At 39.4% G+C, this 21,237-nt stretch overlaps 1 protein-coding gene across 2 annotated transcripts in view; it reads right to left on the minus strand.

Annotated features, from left to right (window-relative positions):
- Positions 1 to 1,157: 1,157 nt before the first annotated feature.
- Positions 1,158 to 21,237, minus strand: part of ALDH7A1 (aldehyde dehydrogenase 7 family, member A1) — an 88,211-nt gene continuing 68,131 nt past the window's right edge. The window contains exons 12-18 of one of the 2 annotated variants that reach the window (XM_006870673.1): positions 18,052 to 18,136; positions 13,793 to 13,899; positions 11,684 to 11,800; positions 10,317 to 10,414; positions 10,039 to 10,112; positions 2,964 to 3,039; positions 1,158 to 1,322 (exon numbers count right to left, since the gene is read on the minus strand). In XM_006870673.1, coding sequence (XP_006870735.1) covers positions 1,268 to 1,322; positions 2,964 to 3,039; positions 10,039 to 10,112; positions 10,317 to 10,414; positions 11,684 to 11,800; positions 13,793 to 13,899; positions 18,052 to 18,136 — 612 coding nt within the window. In that variant the 3' untranslated portion in view covers positions 1,158 to 1,267. The remainder of the gene's footprint in view (positions 1,323 to 2,963; positions 3,040 to 10,038; positions 10,113 to 10,316; positions 10,415 to 11,683; positions 11,801 to 13,792; positions 13,900 to 18,051; positions 18,137 to 21,237) is intronic. The other variant, XM_006870674.1, reaches the window with a different exon arrangement.

A 21,237-nucleotide genomic window follows, 5' to 3' on the forward strand; every position in this document is an offset into this window, starting at 1 on the left:
TTGCAATTCAAGCATAAACTCCTTGCCAATTGTCCAAACCTCTCCACACATCCTGCTGCATCAGGTAGATCAGAATGTCACTTTCTTTAATGGCCTGGTCCAATCTAGCAGAAAGTAGAAGGAGACTAGAACCCAGTTAGGGAAAGCAGTGCCTGGAAGAGAACTCTATAAAGCTAATGTGAGACTGACACTGAGCCTGCTCAGTGTAAAAGCTCCTACACAGATTCTCACTAAGGAGTCTGACTCTCAGCAAAGAGTGAGTGCATTTTCCCCCAATTCGCTGCATGCACATGTTGCCGCACTGTTCGTGGTTTTCTCTGAGAACACATCCAAGGGCAACTGCGGAAACCTAACAGTGGAAGAAAATGGTCTAAAGAAGGCACAAGAAAGCCAGATGTACATTAGAAATCTGCACAGGCAGTTTCTGGGTCAGTTTCTAGGCAGGTAGCAAGTTTTAGAGCAGTGGTGAAATCTACACCTACCTTGTAAATCTCTTCTATGGTGACACAAGTCACCATGAGCAAGAGAAGCCGTAACTAAGGAGAGTAAGTTTAGTCACTTTAAACATAGCAAATCATTCCACATGAATATTGCATTGTGGTCCAGAAAAACACAAAGGCTACAGCTAGCTCCATTTCAATCCCACCCTTTTTGAATATAGGCCAGAAGGGTAACGTGAACCAACATTTGACACAAGAGTTCTTTACTTGCTCGGGAGAAGTAAGGAATAAAAGTCTTCTCTGTCTTTTATTCCTTACTTTCCCGAATTCCTACCATGGCATGTACTAAAATGATCAAACGCTTTAAAAACCATAACCAACAATGTTATTGTTAGGTGCTATTTCATAGTGAGACTATGTACAACAGAAGGAAACACTGCCCATTCTTGCACCATCCTCACAATCACTGCTATATCTGAGGTCATTGTTTCAGCCACTACAGCAACCCATTTTGTTGAGGGTCTTCTTTTTTGCTGACTGTCTACTTTTCCAAGCATAAGTGACAATAACGAGTGATATAAAAATCCAGCCAATCCTTTTTTTTTTTTCTTTTAAACTAAAATATGCTTTTATGACAAGTTTTGTTTATTTTTCAATAATGAGTCTCTTGATTTAGTCAAGGGTTCAGGGTCATAAAGGATTACCCAAGTGCATTATTCAAAATGATGCATTTATTCAAGGGACATCTTAATTTTCTTTGTCTTCTTCCGAAGAGCAAGCTGTGGGAATGCCTGAAAGTCATGAAGGCCTGTGAATCTGAAACACGTTTACTGAAACTTGATTCCTTGAGCCAGAGGAAGGTCCTTACTGTAGTTGATGGTACTAGAGGGAAAAAATAAGCAAAATTAATGATAATATGTACAAACTATTACCATTCCATTAAAAAATTCTCTCTCTGTATTTTCTTACAGTTGCAAGTTGGTAAAGAAAAAATAATTAGGATTCAAAACAATGTTTGTACATATCCTTTTATTTTTAAAAAGAAAGAGGGAAGGTGAGAAACAAATACCCAGACTACACATATGTTGTTATTGTTTTATTGTTTTTAAGTGGCATCGAGTCAGTTCTGACTCAGTGACCCTATATAGGGTTTCCAAGAGGCAGCTCGTGGGTTTGAAACACTGACCTTGTGGTTAGCAATCCAGTGCTTATCCTACAGTGCCACACCATGACTGCAGATTATTCACAGCTTTCTTTGAGGAAGACATAAAAATATGTAGGCTGTACTGTAACCTTTTATATTTCTTAAAATGAATTATCAGAAAAAGGTATTTCCATTTTGGGTGAAATAAACTATAGTTGAGAAAATAAAAGTTTCCCAATTAACTAGCCTCAGATTACTAAATAGGCTGTTATGACAAATTTTATTTCTTTTTCAAAAATGAGTACCTTGTGCATCCCCCCGCCCCCCCCAAAAAAAAAACCCAGAGGGAAAAGAAGCAAATACTGTTGAATGATGATGCACAGAATAGATTTTAATCATTACAGTGAAAAGATAAGTGTAAAATCGAGTGTAAAACTGATGTTCTCCCATGTAAACTATCACTCAATTTCACAATAAAAACATTGAGAAAAAAAAAAAAAAGGCAAAAAAGAGTCCCTTGAAGGGGCATAGAAGATTATCAACTGAGATACTTTTCATCTGAGAGGGCAAGTGTTTCCACTAAACATGTTTCAGAAAGGCCACAGGCAGGAATATTTGCCCCTCTAAATCGCAAGTGCAGAACAACAGTAAAAGGAGCATATCTGACTTCAAAGCCTGGGAAGCAGACAAAGGCGGCACGTGTGTTTGAAACATAACAGGCCACAGCCAAACGTACCTCAGAAATCCCTGACGGAAATAAAGGAGCTAAAGCTATTAAGACCCAGGGCTGAGAAATGCACCTGGGGTCACAGAGCTAGTGAGAAGTCATGAAAAAAACGAGCGTGTGTGTCTCTTGGTTCCTCACTCAGTGCTCTTTCCACAACATGGCACTGCATGGGCCTGACCCCACATTCTCTGTTTTATTGGAACTGGATAAAAGCTATTTCTACCAAAGGAGGAGGAAAACAGACTAAAAGTAAAAGAAAACAGCTCCTAGTCAAAACCTCTCCGGACCCTCCACAAGCAGACCTGGCTAGTCAGCTATGTGTGTGCCAGGTGAAGGAGCTAATCGATGTTTAAGGGTTGTGTTGAGGTCCCCTAGGTCTGCAGGCCCCACCCTTATCCATCTCCTTAGTTTCTAAAGTCTATAAGGAGAAGATTTAAGGAACAGTCCTTCCACTTTCTCCGGCTGGTTGATCCCAGGAGACCTTCTCCTCCACCACCATCTCCTGGGTGTCAACACTGGGCACTAGCTGACGTCAGACAAGGGCAGAAATGGGTACTCTGGGAGTAGAAAAATACAGTGAAGTGCAACAGAATGAAGACAAGACACAACAAAGACGAGCGTAAGAGTCTGCTTCCCAAAGGCTTTTGCTTACCAAGTAGATCTTCTCATGTACTGTTTCCAGGCATCACTGCCAGACTCTCGACCACCACCAGTATGCTTCTCGCCTCCTAAAGAAATACACAATCATTTCACATCTTTTAAGAAGCTTCTTTCCCATGTCGTATCCTCTTGGTATCCGCCCTCTTGGTATCAATGAAATGACATTAAAAGCAGATATACTAACCAGTTACTACACCCATTTTCCCCAGTACACATTTAGACCAGGTTGTCTTCTCTGCAAAGCTTCACTGAGCCCAGAGCAAGTCCTCTGTAAAGGGTGTTGCTACACCTCATGAGGGACTCATCCAGGCGAGGAAATGAGTGATACATATACACATTCACTCAGGATTGGATGTGCAAAAACTCTTCCATGGTATGGGTAAAATGGATGAGAATAATCTTATAAGGCATCTGATACAAGAAGACACTCCTAGTTGAGTACAAAACACACACACGCACCTTAGTAGTAACTAATGTGCCAGACATTAGGATAATTTACACAAATTTCTACTATTCTTTTTAAAAGGAATCCAGGTGAGGTGGTATAGTGATTAAGCACTTGTCTGATAACTGAAAGATCAGAGGTTGGAATCCACCAGCCAGCCCATTGGCAAAAGATGTGGCAGTCTGCTTCCATAAAACTCTGGAAACTCTACAGGGCAGTTTGACTCTGTCCTCTAGGGCTGTATGAGCTGGGACTCACTTAATGACAATGGGCTTCGGGGTGTTTTGTTTGGTTTTAATGCCTCTTGAACAAAAAACACTTTGCCATCAAGTTTAATCTGACTCAAGTAGACCCCATGTATTAGAGGGTAGAATTGGTCCATAGGATTTTCTTAGCTGTAATCTTTATAGAAGCAGATCACTGGCCCATTCTTCCATGGTGCTTGCAGGGTGGGTCAGAACCTTCATCCTTCAGGTATGGAAACCTGCACCTTCCCTGGGACTGTGTTTTAGCGAGCTCCAGAATTCACAAAGAGCAAAATACAAAGATCTACTACAAAAGTGTTTTATAAGCAAGTGTTTTTGTTGTCATCGTGTCAGTTCTGCCTCATAGCAACCCTGTATAGGGTTTCCAAGGAGCAACTGGTAAGTTTGAACTACAGACCTTGCGGTTCAAACTGACCTTGAAATCCAGTGCTTATCCTACAGCAGCACATCAGGACTCCATAAGCAAGTGAATGAATATAAATTATGGGTGGTGGTGTGGTGTGCCGTGGAGTCAGTTCCAACTCATAGCGACCCTGTACAGGGTTTCCGAGGCTGTAAATCTTTACGGGAGCAGAAAACCTCATCTTTCTCCCGCGGAACAGCTGGTAGTTCCAAACTGCTGACCTTGAGGTTAGCAGCCCAATTCGTAACCACTATACTACCAGAGCTCCTTATAAATTATGAGAGGTATAAATTCATATAAACTGGGAGCTCCAGGACAGAGAATGTGGGTTTCAGAGTATAACAGGAAGATGGGAAGTGAAATCACAGAGAAACAAAAGTGATGATGGGGGTGGTGCTAATGTGCTGTGAAGTCAATTCCGACTCACAGCGAGCCTGTATAGGGTTTCCAAGGCTATAAGTCTTTATGGGAGCAGAAAGCCTCATCTTCTTCCAAAGAACTGCTGGTAGTTTCGAACTGCTGACGATGAGATTAGCAGCCCGATCCATAACCACTACACTGCCAGAGTTCCTTGGGAAATAAGAGTAGCTTTTAGGAACTTAACTGTAAATGGCTATTTACACTAGTAATAAAGCTTCCTAAATAATAAGGGGGGCTCACTGTGCCTCAGCTGTTTTTACACAAATAATGTAGTTTGTGCTCAACACCGGTTTTTCTTCAGGGAGTCTGGCAACTTGGTACGTACGTGCAAGAGAGAAGTGGAAAGCTACACTGGCCAGCTCCAATAAACTGTTGGAACTGAGTCTTTAATGGTTTCCCTGCTAGACAACATTTCACACTTGTCACAATCTACTGCTACAGGAATTAAACAATCTTGTGTGACTCCACTGGGAGAGGACTCTTGAAAGCTTGGCACCTGGATTCCTCCAGATTTTGCCCTAGATTTCCTTCACTGGTTTTGCTTTGTAGCTCTTTACTATGATAAGTCATAGTCATGAGTACAACTGTATGCTGAGACCCATCAGTTCTCCTCGCAAATCACCAAACCACCTGGGCATGGTCTCAGAGCCCTGGAATTTTATACCAACCATACTATTAATCAGAGTCTTGGTGTGGCACTGTGGGTTAATGTGCTGGACTGCAGGTTGGTTTGAACTGCAGGGTCAGTGGTTCAAGCTCACCAGCCACTCTTCAGAAACCCTATACAGGGTCACTATGGGTTAGAACCGACTTGACAGCACTTAACAACAAAATACTATTAATCTAATGCAAAAGTAGTGTCATGGATAGAAGTGTATTCCTCCCAAACATGAAAGCTTGGCTGGACCATTCTTCTCATTTGGTTGGCAGTTATGTAAAGAGATAAGGCAGCAGTTTTGTGATGAGCCTCTGTGATGTGGTCTGACGTGATAAACCAGTAAGAGGACTAAGGGTGGGAGCTCTGGTAGCAAATGGGGTTAGGTGCTGGGCTGATAACCACAAGGTTAGCAGTTTTCATCTACCAGCAGCTCCGCAAGAGAAAGATGAGGCTTTCTACTTCCATAAAGATTTGGAGTCCTGGTGTGGCGCCAGAGAATAAACACTCAACCATAAGGCTGGTTTGAACCACAAAGTCAGTGGTTCAAACTTACCAGCTGCTCCTTGGAAACATATAGGGTTGCCACAAGTTGGAACCAACTCAATAGCACTTAACAACAACAACATCTTTAATCTCATCACAGCCCTGAACCAATGTAAAACGAGTTTCCCTGGGGTGTGGGCTACAATAACTTTTAGGTACAAGAGAACAAAGGAGAGAGAAGTAGGCAGAGGTCAAAGGGACTGCCTACCACCAACAAAGAAGAGCAGGGAGCGGAGTGCATCCTTTGGACCTGGGGTCCCTACACAGTGAAGTTCCGAGGTCAGGGGAAGACTGATACCAGGGTACATGAAGAGCTCCAAGGAATGCTGGGCCTACAGGTGCTACAGTAGACAAGAACCTTTTCCCAGAGTCGACAGAGAGAGAAAGGCTCCTGTGGTAATATGAATTTACCTGATATGGATTTTCTACCCAAAGTCTACTTGACTCCCACCAAATGACTAAGCGGGAACATGCAAATAGGGTATAAGGACTCTAATGCCAGGATTGGTTAATTTTGCCATCCTACTAGTTTAAAAAGAGCCATCTCAGAAGCAAGAACTGACAATCTAAAGACCATCAAGAACAAAAAGCCAAGAGCAGAGTGCCAGATCTCTAACTGGCACAGAGCGACAAGAGAGGCAGTGGTAAGGAGATACAGAGCAGCTGTAGGCTTCTCCAGCCCATAAACCAAGTAAAGCTGAGTGCCTATGAGCAGAAGGCTGGCTTGCAGACCGTGCCCTTTGGGTATTTACAGAGTAGCTAAAGGAGCTTTGTTAACAGGCCAAGGAGCTACATGGTTGATAGGCAGAAGACAACATCAAGGCATGCCTGCAGTACAGTAGAGAAAAGGAATCCTGAGTTGGTTCTGATCCTGAATTCTACCCCATTAATAAACCCCATTAACTGTGAATATTGTTATGAGTTCTGTGCGGCCATTACAATGGATTATCAAACCCAGATGTGGAGCAGAGAATGGTGTAGGAAGGATGGTCATAGGAGGGCAAAGAAGGCTGTAGGTGGAGGCATGTCTGACCTCTGTCTCATAGGAATTAGTTTTAGGCTGATTTTGAGTTTGATTCTCCATTCCCCTAGTGAAGCCAGAGAAAGTCAGACATGGCCTCTCTGCTGTTTTTGCACCTACTAAGCTGTGAGAAGTCCTTGTGTGGTACTGTTCTCAAAGCACTAGACAGTTAACCACAAAACTGGCAATTCAAACCCACCAGCCTGCCTCTCCTCGGATACCCTATACAGGATGACTATGAGTCAGAATCAACTCAGTGCACTTAAAAACAATAAGAAAATGTGAGGAAATAAATCTGTTCCTTAAAAATCACCCATTTGTGGTATTTAATTTACAGCAGCACTAGAAAACTAAGACATGCAGTATAAAGACATTTTTATAAACACAAATTCTGAATTGTATTTTCAAAAAATGTACATTTATCTTCTATGCACTCTCTTTCAGTATGCCACTAAAGGATGTACTCCACCAAAATGGAGTCAGTCAAGAAAGAAATGAGATCTAGAATACAGTGGAGCCAATGTAGAAAAGAACAAATGAAATTCCTACAGCGATGGCAAAGGGAGATTGCAGGGTTAAGAGCTGTGGTGCAAGCCGGAACAGCAACAAGTCGAGATCAGAACAGGAGGGCAGAGAACACCACAAGAGTAAAGAGGACTGACAACATTACCAGATTGGTTAGACACTGGAGGAAATAAGATTCAGTGGCCATTGGAAGGTTCAAACAACACAACAATACACAGAAAATTAAGCAAACGAAAACTTTAACTTAAAGTGTAAAAAACAGTTCTGCAAAAAAACCAATCACTGACAACTACATGACTTCACTAAGATTAATAATTACATAATTATAATAAATTAAGTGCTAACCAATTGACCAAAACTTGTGATAATACATTAGAAGATATAGAAAAGGTTAAGATTAATAACAGAAGGTCAACAAGTAATTTCTAAAATTGTCATATAAAAGATAGCAATTAAAATATAGTATTTTGAAGTGTTGTTGTCGTTGTTAAGTGCCGTTCAGTCAATCCCAACCCACAGCAACCCTGTGTAGGGTTTCCGAGGAGCAGGTGGTATGCTTGAACTGCTAACCTTGCAATTCAAATGGCTTTGCAGTCTGGCACATTAACCCACAGCACCACACCAGAGCTCCGTAGTATTTTGAATAGTAAAGTAAAATTAGTTTTTCTTGGAAAAACCTCTTCCAAGACTGAAAGTTGAAGGGAAACCACAAGTAGTCTAGCACGCTCCCTGGTGATCACCCTGGTCTACTTTTGAGTGAAACTACAAGAAATGCAGCAATGAAGATATGGACTGAGTTTGTCTATGTTCCATAGACCTTGAGATGAGAGAGAAAAGAGGAAGGGCTGGCTGATCTGAAGTTTAGGTTGCTGTGTGAACTCTGGAGCCCACTGGCACTGACCTAGCCCCTGAGGATTAAGGCTGACAGTGAAGACGCCAGGTGTTCTGAAGTATGGGGAGGCACGTGTGAACTCCCAAACTTGCAACTAGTATCCAATTGACGTAGCTTGGATGGCTAGCAGACCAGAATTCAAGCAGATGAAGATAAAGATGCTTGATGCTGTGAGTAACTGTAAATTGCTACAATTTGATGAACTGGACCATTACTTATGTAGTTACTCAAAACTCCAACTGAAATGGAAGGATTCTTCATATCAATGATCAAGCTTGTTTCCTTAGTGCACTGGGTTGATACATCAAATATTTTTGATTTGTTGATTTTTGAAAATTAGATGTAAACAGAAAGCTACAGGGTGAAAGCAGGATAACTGGTTGAGGATAAAACTAATGATGTTGCTGTTAATTTTCACTCAATTCACAATAAAGTTGTTTTGTTTTTTTTTTAATTACTTTTTCTTTTAGCAAGAAGAGTCAGAAAGTAGTTGCTTCTAAGAAAAGAGGAGGAAAGTGTGGGTAGATAACTGTTTTCATAGAAACAATTTTATACACACACACACAGAGACCCACCTTTAAAAATAAAATTAATTTTGTAAGTTTAAATGAAGATTAGTCAAGTGGAAAAAAACAGGCAGCAACTGGAAACAGGGATGAAAGACTTTAGGGGAGCAGCAGAGATATGCATGCATTCAGGTGACTACACAGTGGAGGGCAGCAGAGAAGGTGGAAATGAAACAGGAGACGTTATTCATGCTCAACATACTGAGTTGTAATTGTAGTGTTCGATCTAAAAATACATTAAGAAAGACTTCAAATTATTTAATTTTTAGATGTATTAAATGCATGTTTGTTTTGCTTCTATACCACTCCCCCCAAAAATGCTGGTATTACTATACCTTGGATCATTTTGTAACTTATTTATTTTTATTGTGCATATAAAAAACTGCAATCTCATCATTTTTTACACATACAATTCAGCTGCATTAATTACTTTCATCAAGCTGTGCAACTGTCACCATTATCCATTTCCAATACATAACTTCCAATATGTAAAACATTGTTGGGAAGGTTTTTTGATTTTCAAGGTATCGCTAAATTTGCTGCTGCTGCTGCTGCTGCTACATGTCATCAAGTCACTTTCGACTCATAGCAACCCTGTAGAGGGTTACAAGGCTGTAAATCTTTAAGGGAACAGAAAGTCTCATCTTTCTAGCATGCAACGGCATGTAGATTCGAACTGCTGACCTTGACAGCCCAATGAGTAACTCACTACACTACCACAGCTAAATTTAACCATTAAAAAGTCTAAGGCTTATTAAGGAAAAACAGAAGCAGGGCCCACAGAAAATAAAGTTAGCATTCTCATTAGTGAAGTTTTTGTTTTGTTAAGTGCCATGTGGAGTCCATTCCGATTCATAGTAACCCTGTGGTTTCCGAGGAGCGACTAGTGAGTTTGAACCCCCGGCCTTGTGGTCTAGTGTTTATCCTACAGCACCACACCAGGACTTGTGAAGATAGTTTATCATTTATTACTTTGCAAATAAAACTCAGAATATTTTGTGAGAAATTTTCTGGCTTGAAAGCAGGAGTTCTTAATCTGTTTTGAGTCTTGGACACTCTCGCCAGAAAGCAGATGTTACAATTTCAGGGGTGCATACACCCCATGTAAAGGGACCCCAGTTCTGACAAATGCTGCACCTGAAGAGAATGCAGTGCCCTGGGCAATAACTCTGACTATGGAATAACAGCTCTCAGGCACTTAGATTAGACAGAATTATTATTTCAGAATACAAATTGTGTTTCAGTTTTGTGGTCAAACTTTTTCCCACATTGCTACTGCATTTCCTCTCAACATGGAAAAAAAAAAAAAAAAACAATTTTATACATACCAAATGCACCTCCAATTTCGGCCCCACTTGTTGGAATATTGACATTTACGATGCCACAGTCTGATCCCTTAGGGCTGTGTGTAAAAAAGGAAGGCATAATCAGAGTAACATATGAGAAATTAAAAACAAAACAAAGAACCCAAACAAACAAAAACTCTAAGACTACCAATGCCAAACATGCATTTTCAACTCTGAGAGTTTCCTCTTCTTTTTCAAAGTCCATTCACCATGCAAATCTGATCTACACAAAATTTCAAAAGCAATAAATCAAGATATACCCAAGCCAGCGGAAGATTCTTCCCAAATCCTTGGTAAAAATGCTACTTGAAAGCCCCTGTTTTACTTCATTATTCCATGCAAAGACCTCTTCTTCATTCTAAAAGGATATTAGAAGTTGTTAGATTATACATTATTCAGGTCAAAGCTCAGATATTAAATTAATTTCATGCATATACCAGAATAATTTTCGTGCACAAAGATCCAAAAAGTTCCTATTTTATTATGTCTCTCTTACAGTGTTTTGTGACACCTCCCTCTAATTGTACTTTACTGAAAAACAAAGATCAGTAGTCTTCCATATTCCCTTAGCTATTTAACTGCTAATACATTATACCGATAGACATCACTGATTTAAGAGTTTTTTTCATGCATTCATGCATATACTTATTCAATCTTTACTCTATGAGACAGTTCTACCTTCTCTCAATGTTACAAATAAGGCAACTGAGGACATTCTCTACCAAAAAGAAGGAATAAACCAAGCAAGAAGACATAGGATCCTTAAGGAAAATATTTAACCTGTTCAGATTTTTTTAAACTTTCCCCAAGTTGTATACTCACAAACAAACAAATATAGAGTAACATATACACATTACAAAACATGAAATTACTATTCCCTATAGTCACTTGTGGCACTGTGGGTTAATGCGTCTGACTGCAAAGCCATTTGAACTGCAAAGTCAGCAATTCAAGCTCACCAGCACTTCAGAAACCCTATACAGGGTCATTATGGGTCGGAATTGATTTGACTAAACTTAACAACAACAACAACAGTCACTGTATGTGAAAACTCAAAGCAAGATATAAAGAAATGCAACCATGTTCACAGTTGCAACATGGGTAATTCTGATTATTCTTCAAATGTTAATAATGGTACATTTAAATTCTGAAGTCTCAAAAAACCAAATCCTACATACATATATTTGTTGGCAAGACCAGCCTTGCCTCTTCACCCCTCTAGCTATCAATATCTGCTAATCTGTTAAAATTTGCATAGTCCGTCCTCAGTCACAGAATATAACTATATAGGTCATCAGATTGTGCCACAGTTTTGTCTGCTATTACAGAACAGCAGGCTAACCAACTCTCCAGCTGTCTTTAAGACCCACACGGCTCAGAGGGAGGGTAAGATTCTGAATAAATGCAGTATCAATCTTACCAGTCTTGGTTTTCTGGGCAACTCGATTAACACACTTCACAGTTTTAAAGTGCTCATCTCATCAAATTTTATCCTTAACCTTCAAGTACTGACTAATCAGACTGATCCTCAAAAATCTCCCTAAAAACTGAGTGAAATGTAATATGCCTTCACTTTACTCTGGCCTTTTCATTTGCTTCAACATGAGACTAGCAAACCAACTGTTACCTTGAATTTAAACACATAAAGAATCGGAGCAAAAGTCTCTGTATGTGCAATGGATGCATTATGGGCAAGACCCGTCACAATCGTTGGTTCCACATAATTTCCAGGGCGATCCATAACCTTTCGTAGAGAAATTAAAAAGAACTGAAACACCTTGTTTTCTAGTATTAAAGCCTAGAAAACACAATCTTTGTACATACTTAATGTGAGAATTATTAACAATTTTACTAAGTAAATTATTTCTCAAAAATAACTTCCCACTCTTTCTTTCCCAGCTGCTGAGCATCTGCCACCATTATGAATGACATAGTAACTATCCGGAGCAGGAAGTTCATGACCAACCAACTACTTCAGCAGAAACAAATGATCATTGATATCCATCACCCCTGGGAAGGCAACAGTACCTAAGACAGAAATCCAGGAAAAGCTTGTCAAAATGTATAAGACAACACCAGATGTCACCTTTGTGTTTGGATTCAGAACACATTTTGTGGTGGGGCAAGACTACTGCCCTTCAACATGATTTATGATTCCATGGATTATGCAAAGAAAAGTGAACCCCAATGCAGATTTGCAAGACATGGTCTGTATGAAAAGGAAAGACCTTGAGAAAACAGTACAAGGAACGCAAAAACAGGTAAAGAAAGTCAGGGGGACTACAAAGGCCAATGTTGGTGCTGGCAAAAAGAAGGAATAAAGACTCTGCTGTGACTTGATCTGCAATGATTGTGTGGATTTTTTTACCATAAAATCTTTGAAAAAAAAGAATGTTCTTAAATCTCCCAGAAAGAATGAAAATTACCATTTCCTTTGATGGTTCCGAGTTGGTCAAGATTAAAAACAGGAGAACTCAGCAATGGAGGGTATACAGTGTTATGACTGACTTAGGTTGAAACAGTATGGTGATAAGTGGTTGTGGTTGTAATGTGCTGTAGAGTCGGTTCCAACTCAGAGCAACCCTCTATAGGGTTTTTAAAGCTGTAAATCTTTACGGGAACAGAAAGCCTCATCTTTCTCCCAAGGAGCGGTTGGTAGATTTGAACTGCTGACCTTGCAATTAGTAGCACAACTCGTAGCCCACTAGGTTACCAGAGCTTCTTGAGGTGGCAAGCAGTGTTATGTTTTTAAATTTATGGCATTTTAAAGTAGATATATAGGTATACTATTATATAAAAATGTTTTTTAAAAATCTAAAAAGGTATAACTCTCTTAACAATCTCCATGTAACCAAATTACTAGTTTCTCTCCATTAATTAATGCTCACCTTTCCTCCTACAAAATAGTCTGATGCCTACAGAAGGCTGCACTGGGGGAAGGTCAACTCTGTAGTGTCTCTGTAATTTTATTCTGACCCTTTAAGCTATATGTTGATCAAAAGACAACTGTGTTTCCTATCAATCCTTGCTTGCTGTATTTGTTATTGTGATGCCATACTGCATTATGCAACTTAAATATTATACAAAACAACAACAAAAAAGAATGATTCCAATAAAGATTAAATTGCGCTAGAAAATCTCAATATAACTGAATTTTTTTTTTTTTTTTAAGCACACATACAGAGAACTGTACAAGTTATCCAATTATACTCAGCAGTATCAACAGTAAGACTGAAGAGAGGTAAAAAATATCAAAAGTCCAGAAAGATTTTGCTTTCAGATTGCTTTGCAAGAGACTCAGTTCTTAATGAATTTTAAAGAAAGTAAAATACAATTATAAATTATAGGTAATAAATGATATGTATATCTAATGTAATAATTTTTTTATTTCAATCATTTGTGAAGAAAACATTTTGGCCCCACAGCAATGTAATTACATGTGTTAAATTAAAATGTCTATGATATCTAACTTTTTTATGATTCCCTAGGTTAACTGACTTTTTAAAACAACCAATAAATATGGGTTATAATTGCTCTGAGTACAAAAGCAGCCATTGGTTAAGAGTTTCTTGTGTGTTCTTCCAGAAATGTTCCATGTGTTTTATGGTATCATTTTTTCATTCACACACATATTTCATCATTACAGGAGAATAGGGAGGATGCAAAATCCCTGCTTGTGCCTCATAGAAAGCAAGTAAAAAAGCTGTGACTACTGATCTCAGACAGTTTCCATTACCTTGCCACCATAGACTACAGTGCCACCTTCTTTCTTTGCTTCTTCCACTGCCCCAAGGAACATGTTCACTGCCTGTTTTGTGTGGAGTGGCCCATAGAGAACATTAGCTGGAAAAAGAAAAAGAATACTCTTCATTTTGCCCCAAATTGCATCATTTTATTATCATAGAAGCTTTTCCAGTGAACCAACCAATAGAACATAGCATGAATGGCTTGCCGACCAGAATTCGACCAGACGAAGATGAAGAAGTATGATACAGGGAGCGAGTGTAAATTGCTACAACCTTGTCAATCAGGCCCTTGATTATGGATGTTGTTGTTGTTGTTGTTAAGTGCCGTCGAGTCGGTTCCGACCCATAGCGACCCTGTACAGATTATGGATGAGGCCTCCCAAAATTCCAAACAAATAAGGAAGAATTCTCCATACCAAGGATAAAGCATGTTTCCTCAATACACTGACTGGGCTGACAGGGATGGGCAACTCAGACTTTGGCTATCAAAACTGGAGAGCTACAAAGGCACAAAGTGGCTGGCTTACAAGCTTTCATGAAGATGCTTAGTGCCAGAATGCAGAGAGTAAGACAGAAACTCAACTGAACAATTTCCTCCCTGTCCAGCTGGGTCTGATAATGAGGGGGATAAGACTTTATGATACAATTGGGACTAATTGTTTTCAGGTCTAATGTCAATTGTCACAACTGTAAATGTAGATGTTGTTGTTATTGTTATGTGCCGTGGAGTCGGAGCCAACTCATAGCGACCCTGTACAGGGTTTCTGAGGGTGTAAATCTTTACGGGAGGAGAAAGCCTCATCTTTCTCCCACAGAGCAGCTGGTAGTTTCGAACCGCTGACCTTAAGGTTCACAGCCCAATTCATAACCACTACGCTACCAGAGCTCCTTGTAAATGTAGATAAGGTGTGACTAAAAGGGGGAGCAGTTAATCTGTCATCTCAGGAACAGGGGACCCTAGGACCATCAAGAGGGAAGAACATGAGAGGCGCAGGAGATCCTGACCAGAAAAGAGGCAACAACAGAGATGGAGGCAGAGGCAATGGCATAGAGACAAAGCAGCGGTGGACTATAGGCCCATGGACTAACAAAAACAGTGTGACTACAGACAAGAGGCTGGCTTACAAAATGTGTCCCTTTGACATTTAAACAAATATATATTTACAACGGGGTATATGTACACCAAAAAAGGTATTAGAGATACATACTGTTGCCTAAGCGTGCATGGGGAGTCCTGGTGTGGCACTGTGGGTTAACGCACTGGACTTTGCAGTTGGTTTGATCTGCAAGGTCGGCAGTTCAGGCTCACCAGGCACTCCTCAGAAACCCTATAAGAGAGTCACTATGGATTGGAACCGACTTGATGTCACTTAACCACAAGTAGAAGAAAGGTGCATGGAGGGTGCTGTAATCATTACAATAATCTGCTGAATGTAAAAATGATTTGTCCTGTAAGCCTTCACTCATTCAATACACAATAAAAGCTTTCAAAAAAATAATAAATGGGGACACTATAAAGGCACAAAGTGGCTGGCTTACAAGCTTGTATGACTGTGCTTAATTTCAGAACGAGGAAGGTAAGGAAGGTAAAATAGAATCCCCAATGAATAGCTTTCCTCTTTTCCCGATGGATCTGGTAAAAAAGGATTGGGGATGACAGTGAATGGATTTTATGATTCAATTGTGAGTAATTGTTATCAGGATTAATTGTAAATGTCACAATTGTTAATTGTAGAAAATGTGTAACTAAACGGGGACAGTAGTTAAGCTTTCATTTCAGGAACAGACGATCCCAGGACCATCAATAGGAAGCGCATGCGTGGAGCATTGAGATCCTACCTGGAAAAGTGACAACAGCAGAGGTGATGGCATGGAGAGACAGAGCAGCTGAGGGCTCTAGGCTGAGTAAGGCTGTATGCCTGCAGGCAGGAGGCCAGCTTGCAGAATGTGCCCTTTGGACATTTAAATGAATATGCATTTTTTGTTTTATATGTGTCCATCAAATATTTTTACTTTGTTTACATGATATAAACGGGGAGTAAATGTTGTTACAGGGAGGGTACTATACTCATTGAGATGAAACAAAGTGAGTAATTTGTTTAATATAAAGCTGTTAATCTTATACGTAAGCCTTCACTCAATCCACAATAAAAAACTAAAATGAAAACAAGAAAACATATAGCCTCTCTCAGTGTAGGTCAGGAGTCAGGAACCTTTCTGTGTTACAGGACAAACAGTATTTTAGGCTTTGTGTGCCTTCTGTGGTTTCTGCTCCAATTCACTTCTGCCATTGCAGTGCCAAAGCAGTCGTAAACAATATGCAGTAATGAATGGGCTTGATTATGTTCCAATAAATTTTACTTACAGAGACAGGTGGTGGATCAAATCTGTTTTCCACCTGATATAAATGATTGGCTATTGATTAAAAATATAGAATCAGTTTAATCATGACCAATGTGACCATTCTCAAGAACTTTTGAGTCTCAGCAGTTGGTATACAATTAATGGGGTAGAGTGATGTTGCCCTGAGTTAAGGCTGCCAGGAACTACAGCATTACATTAGAGCAAAGGGGTAGTGGAAGAAGACAGAACAAGATAGGTATCTATGAGAAGATGAAATTTTTGTGGAGAGCTGCGCTGGACTGCAAGATTGGTTTGAACCACAAAGTCAGCAGTTCAAGCTCACCAACTGCTCCTTGGAAACCCAATACAGGGTCACTATGAGTCGGTACTGACTCGACAGCACTTAACAACAACAAACAATAAGAGCTGAGTAAAGAGCTTTCTTCACGAAAGGGAGCAACAGGACAGGGACTGGAAGGTCTGGAGCACTAACAGAAGGTCAAAAGTGGTGAGTAAGGGACAAATGGCACACAAGGTGGGCAGAAGGTACACAGGTTAGGAGGCAGAGGTCAGGTTAGGAAAGAATGTGAGCCTACTAAAAAAGGAATCAGAAGAATTCGGTTTTAGTCTCAGAACACTAAGAAGGCACTGATGTGGGGTAAGCAGGAAACTGAATTATCGAATTGCCACTGAGTCAGTTCCGACCCAAAACGACCCTGTTAGGGTTTCCAAGGAGCAGATGGTGAACTTGAACCACTGACGATATGGTTCACATTGATTTTGCAGTCCAGCACATTAACCCACAGAGTCAATTACATCTATGAAAATCACTTTAGTTATTACTGATAGTAAAAATGGAAGCAAAAATGTCAGTTAGGAGAGAAGAGCGGAGTGCAGGACCCTATCCGGAGAAGCAGTGATGCCAGAGATGGATGCAAAGACGATGACGTGGAGAGATGGAGACGTGGAAAGACAGAGCGGCTGAGGACTCTAGACTCAAGGAGGTAGAGGGACTGTGTGCTGGTGGTCAGGGGGACTGATATGCAGGGTATACTTGTTGGTTGTTTGAATGGTTATATATTCCTGAGTGCTTCTGTGTACATCCAAAAAAACAGGGATTGGAAACAAATGCTCTTGAATGGAGTGGATTGTAATCACAACAATGAAACTAATTATGATAGGATGAATGTAAAGCTGATGTTCTCCTCCCATGTAAACTATCATTCAATTCATAATAAAAACTAAAAAAAAAAAAAAAGGCAGTTAGGGGATTCTTGCAGCTTCTCACAGTGGTTTAGATGAGGGTAATGTTGTGGTTAGGTATCATCGAGTCAGTTTCGACTCTTAGCAACCCTAAGCGTGACCTACACAGAATGTGTCATCTTCACAATTATGTCTGAGCCCATTGCTAATGCTACTGTGTCACTCCATCTGCTTAAGGTCTTCCTCTTTTGCACTGGCCGTCCCACTTTTCCAAGTATGATATCCTTCTCCAAGAACCGGTTCCCCTAACAACATGTCCAAAGTATGAGAATGAAGTATCACCATCCCAGCATTCAAGGAACATCTGGTTGTACTTCTTCCAAGATACATTTGTTGATTCTTCTGGTAGCCCATGGTACTTTCAATATTTTTCACCAGATGAGGCAGGGAAGACAGAAAACCTAGTCAACTCTTGGCCCATCTATACAACAGTTGTGGATAAGACACCCAACTTCTAATCACTAGCTCACATCAAGTACTCAGGTTCCTACCTAGGAGCATAAAATGTATCATTGACAATGCCCAAGATAGAACACACACACATACCACACACACACAAAAAAAAACCACCTTAGAAGATGAGAAACACTAATAACATCAATTATCAGAGGGAAAACCTTTGTTAACCAAACCAGATACTCACAGTCCCAAGGGTTCCCGACACGGATCTGTGCATAGGCCTTTTTTAGTTTATCTACAACTTCATCATGGATGCTTTCATGTAAAAACTAAGTGAAAAAAAGAAACATTCAAGACAACAGTAAAATAAATGTATACCAAATTTTTTAGCAATGTATAATTTTTCTTAATAGTTCTGATTAATACTTCTTAATTCTTGAAATACTATGATTTTTACTATTATCAGTTATTATGCTACATACTTGATGACTATAATACACTAGCAAAACATCATCAATTTTATAACTGTGTAATCCCAAAGTACACACATCACATTTATGTATATTTTGTTTTAATTATAGTTATACTTTATAGAAATTTAAAAACTTTGAATCTAACCCTTAATTTAAAAGATGAAAATATTGTACAACATAAGTTGCTATGGCTTCTATAATATCTAATAGCTTGAAGACAGCTGTCAGATTCAGATTTATTTTTTACTAATTTCAGATTTTGTGCTTTTTAGCATATATCATGCAGTACATTTCTCAATACCAGTAAGTTTCTTTTTGATAAACTTTTGGCAAACAATTTAAATCATCTCATTTTCTTCTTTTAGGAATCTGCTGCAAATCTCTTAACTGACACATTCTTTTTTTTTTGTAAGCACTTTAGGTATTTGTTTAATATTTAAATATTTATTTTGCTCTTAATATTGTGATTGTTTTAACTAGAAGCAAGAGTTTTTAAATTACATAACTTTAACAGTCACAAAATAACAATTTCTTCTAAGTATGTAGATGTCAGAATAAAATTGTAACCCATTCATTTTTATCATATTTCTAAGGACCCATTTGGCTAAGCTTCACAATCAGCTATTACTGGTTCTGTTCTAAAGAGCACTCATGTGGCACAATAGTGAATAATTGCTATCAGGACTGACTGTGAGGGTTGGAAACGTAAAGGTAAACATTTTGTAGCAAAAGGATGGGAGTGGTTGACTTTGCAGTCCAGGAGTGGAGGTCCCAGGGACCCTCAAGAGAGAAGAGCGGAGTGTGGGACCCTACCCAGAGAAACAATGACGCCAGAGATGGGGGCAGAGATGATGACGTGGAGATAATGTTCTCCCATGTAAACTACCACATAATTCACAATAAAACATTAAAAAAAACAAAAAACCCAAAGCCAAGTCCTTTGTGTAAATTAACTGTGAACTTTATCTGTTTTTAGTTATAAGAGGAAAAAGCAACTTCAGTAATTAAAAATTGCAAATGCACACAAATTCTGTGCCTAGTCAACCAAACTGCTAGGCTGTAATACACACAATGTTTCCATAATATAAAACTCGTAAGAATCAAGAATGTTCCACAAAAAAATGAACTCCAGCTCACCCTGAGTGCTGTGATTAAATTTCCCAAGCCCTATACACTAAATCTCCTTACTATACACTTAATCTGTACTATATATAGGTAAGATTGGATAGGCAGTTATATCAGTACAGATTATATATTTATAGAGAAAGCACGTGTACAGTTATTTGCTTTTCAATAAATCATGTTAAATATTTATTTAATATTTCAATAAATCAAGTTAAATATTAAGACACAAGATGCCAAAAAATAAATCCTTAAAATGTATTTTAAGGACTAGGCTGATTATTTTCTGGCTAATAGTTTTGTAATTTTTAACATCTTTAGTGTATTTTATTCTCTAGAAAACTTTGCACTTGGTCTACATCGCTCCAGAAAAAGGAATGAAGTAGATCTCTTCCACAAGAGTCCATCCAACTCTAATCATTTCTTGTTGTTGTTAAGTGCCATCAAGCCAGTTCCAAAGCATAGCGACCCTATATAGGGTATCCAAAGAGTGGCTGGTGGTTTTGAACTGACAACCTGTGGTTAGTAGTCCAGTAATTATCCAACAGAGTCACAGTAGGACCAATAATTTAATGGGTGGGAAACGGGAATAGGCAGAGTCCCTGACTGAGAAACATAGGAGTAAATGGTAGAGCCACATATTGGCCAACCACATGTGTTGCTGCCATTGTTCCAATTCCTTGTTGCTGTTCTTGTTAGGTGGCATCGAGTCAGTACCGACTTATAATGACCCCGATGTACAAAAAGAAGCACTGACCAGTTCTGCGCCAAACGCACAATCACTGCTATATTTGAGTCCACTGCTGCTGCCACTGTGCCAATCCATCTCGTTGGGGAGCTTCCTTTCTCCAATCCTCCACTTTACCACACAGGATATCCTTCTCTCTATAGGGACTGCTGCCTCCTGATAATCTATGTGAAGTATGAGAAACGAACTCTAGCCATCCTGGCTTCTAATGAGCATTCCAGCTGTATGTCTTCCAACAGATGGATTTGTTCTTTTGGCAGTCCTTGGTAAATTTAATATTCGCCTCCTCCAACACCATAACTCAAATGCATCAATTCTTCTACAGTTTTCTTATTCACTGTTCAACATGCATATAAGGTTACTGAAAATATGGCTTGGGTCAGGTGCACCTTAGTTCTCAAACTGATTTTTTTATTCTTCAACACTTTAAAGAGGTCTTGTACAGCACATTAGCCCAGTGCAATACATTGCTTGATTTCTTGACTGCTGCTTCCATAAGTGTTGATGGTTGATCCAAACAAAATGAATGCTTTGACAACTTTATCTTTTCTCCATTAATATGGATGTTGTTTATAGGTCCAGTGGTAAGGATTTCTGTTATCTTTACATGAGATGCAAAGGCTCTAGCCTTTGATCTTCATCATTAAGTATTTTAAGTCCTCTTCACTTTCAGGAAGCAAGGTTGAATCATCTGTATAACACAGGTTGTTAATGAGTCTTCCTCCAATCCTGATGTCACATTTTTCTTCAGACTGAACAAGTATGGTGAAAAGATACAACACTGATGCATACCTTTCTTAATTTTAAACCACAGCATGTTCCCTTGTTCTGTTCGAACCTCTTGGTTTATGTACAGATTCCTCATGAGCACAATTAAGTGTTCCAGTATACTTAGTCTCCAAAATCTTGTCCATAGCTTGTCACAGCAGAAAGCCTCTGCGTAGTCAATAAAGCACAGTTAAACATCTTTCTGGTATTCTCTGCTTTCAGCCAAGATCCATTTGACATCAACAATGATTTATCTCATTCCAGTTCCGATTCGGACTCCAGACTGAACCACTGGCAATTCTCTGTTAATATATGGTTG

The sequence above is a fragment of the Chrysochloris asiatica genome, unplaced genomic scaffold, assembly GCF_000296735.1.
Source record: "Chrysochloris asiatica unplaced genomic scaffold, ChrAsi1.0 scaffold00147, whole genome shotgun sequence".
NCBI lineage: Eukaryota > Metazoa > Chordata > Mammalia > Afrosoricida > Chrysochloridae > Chrysochloris > Chrysochloris asiatica.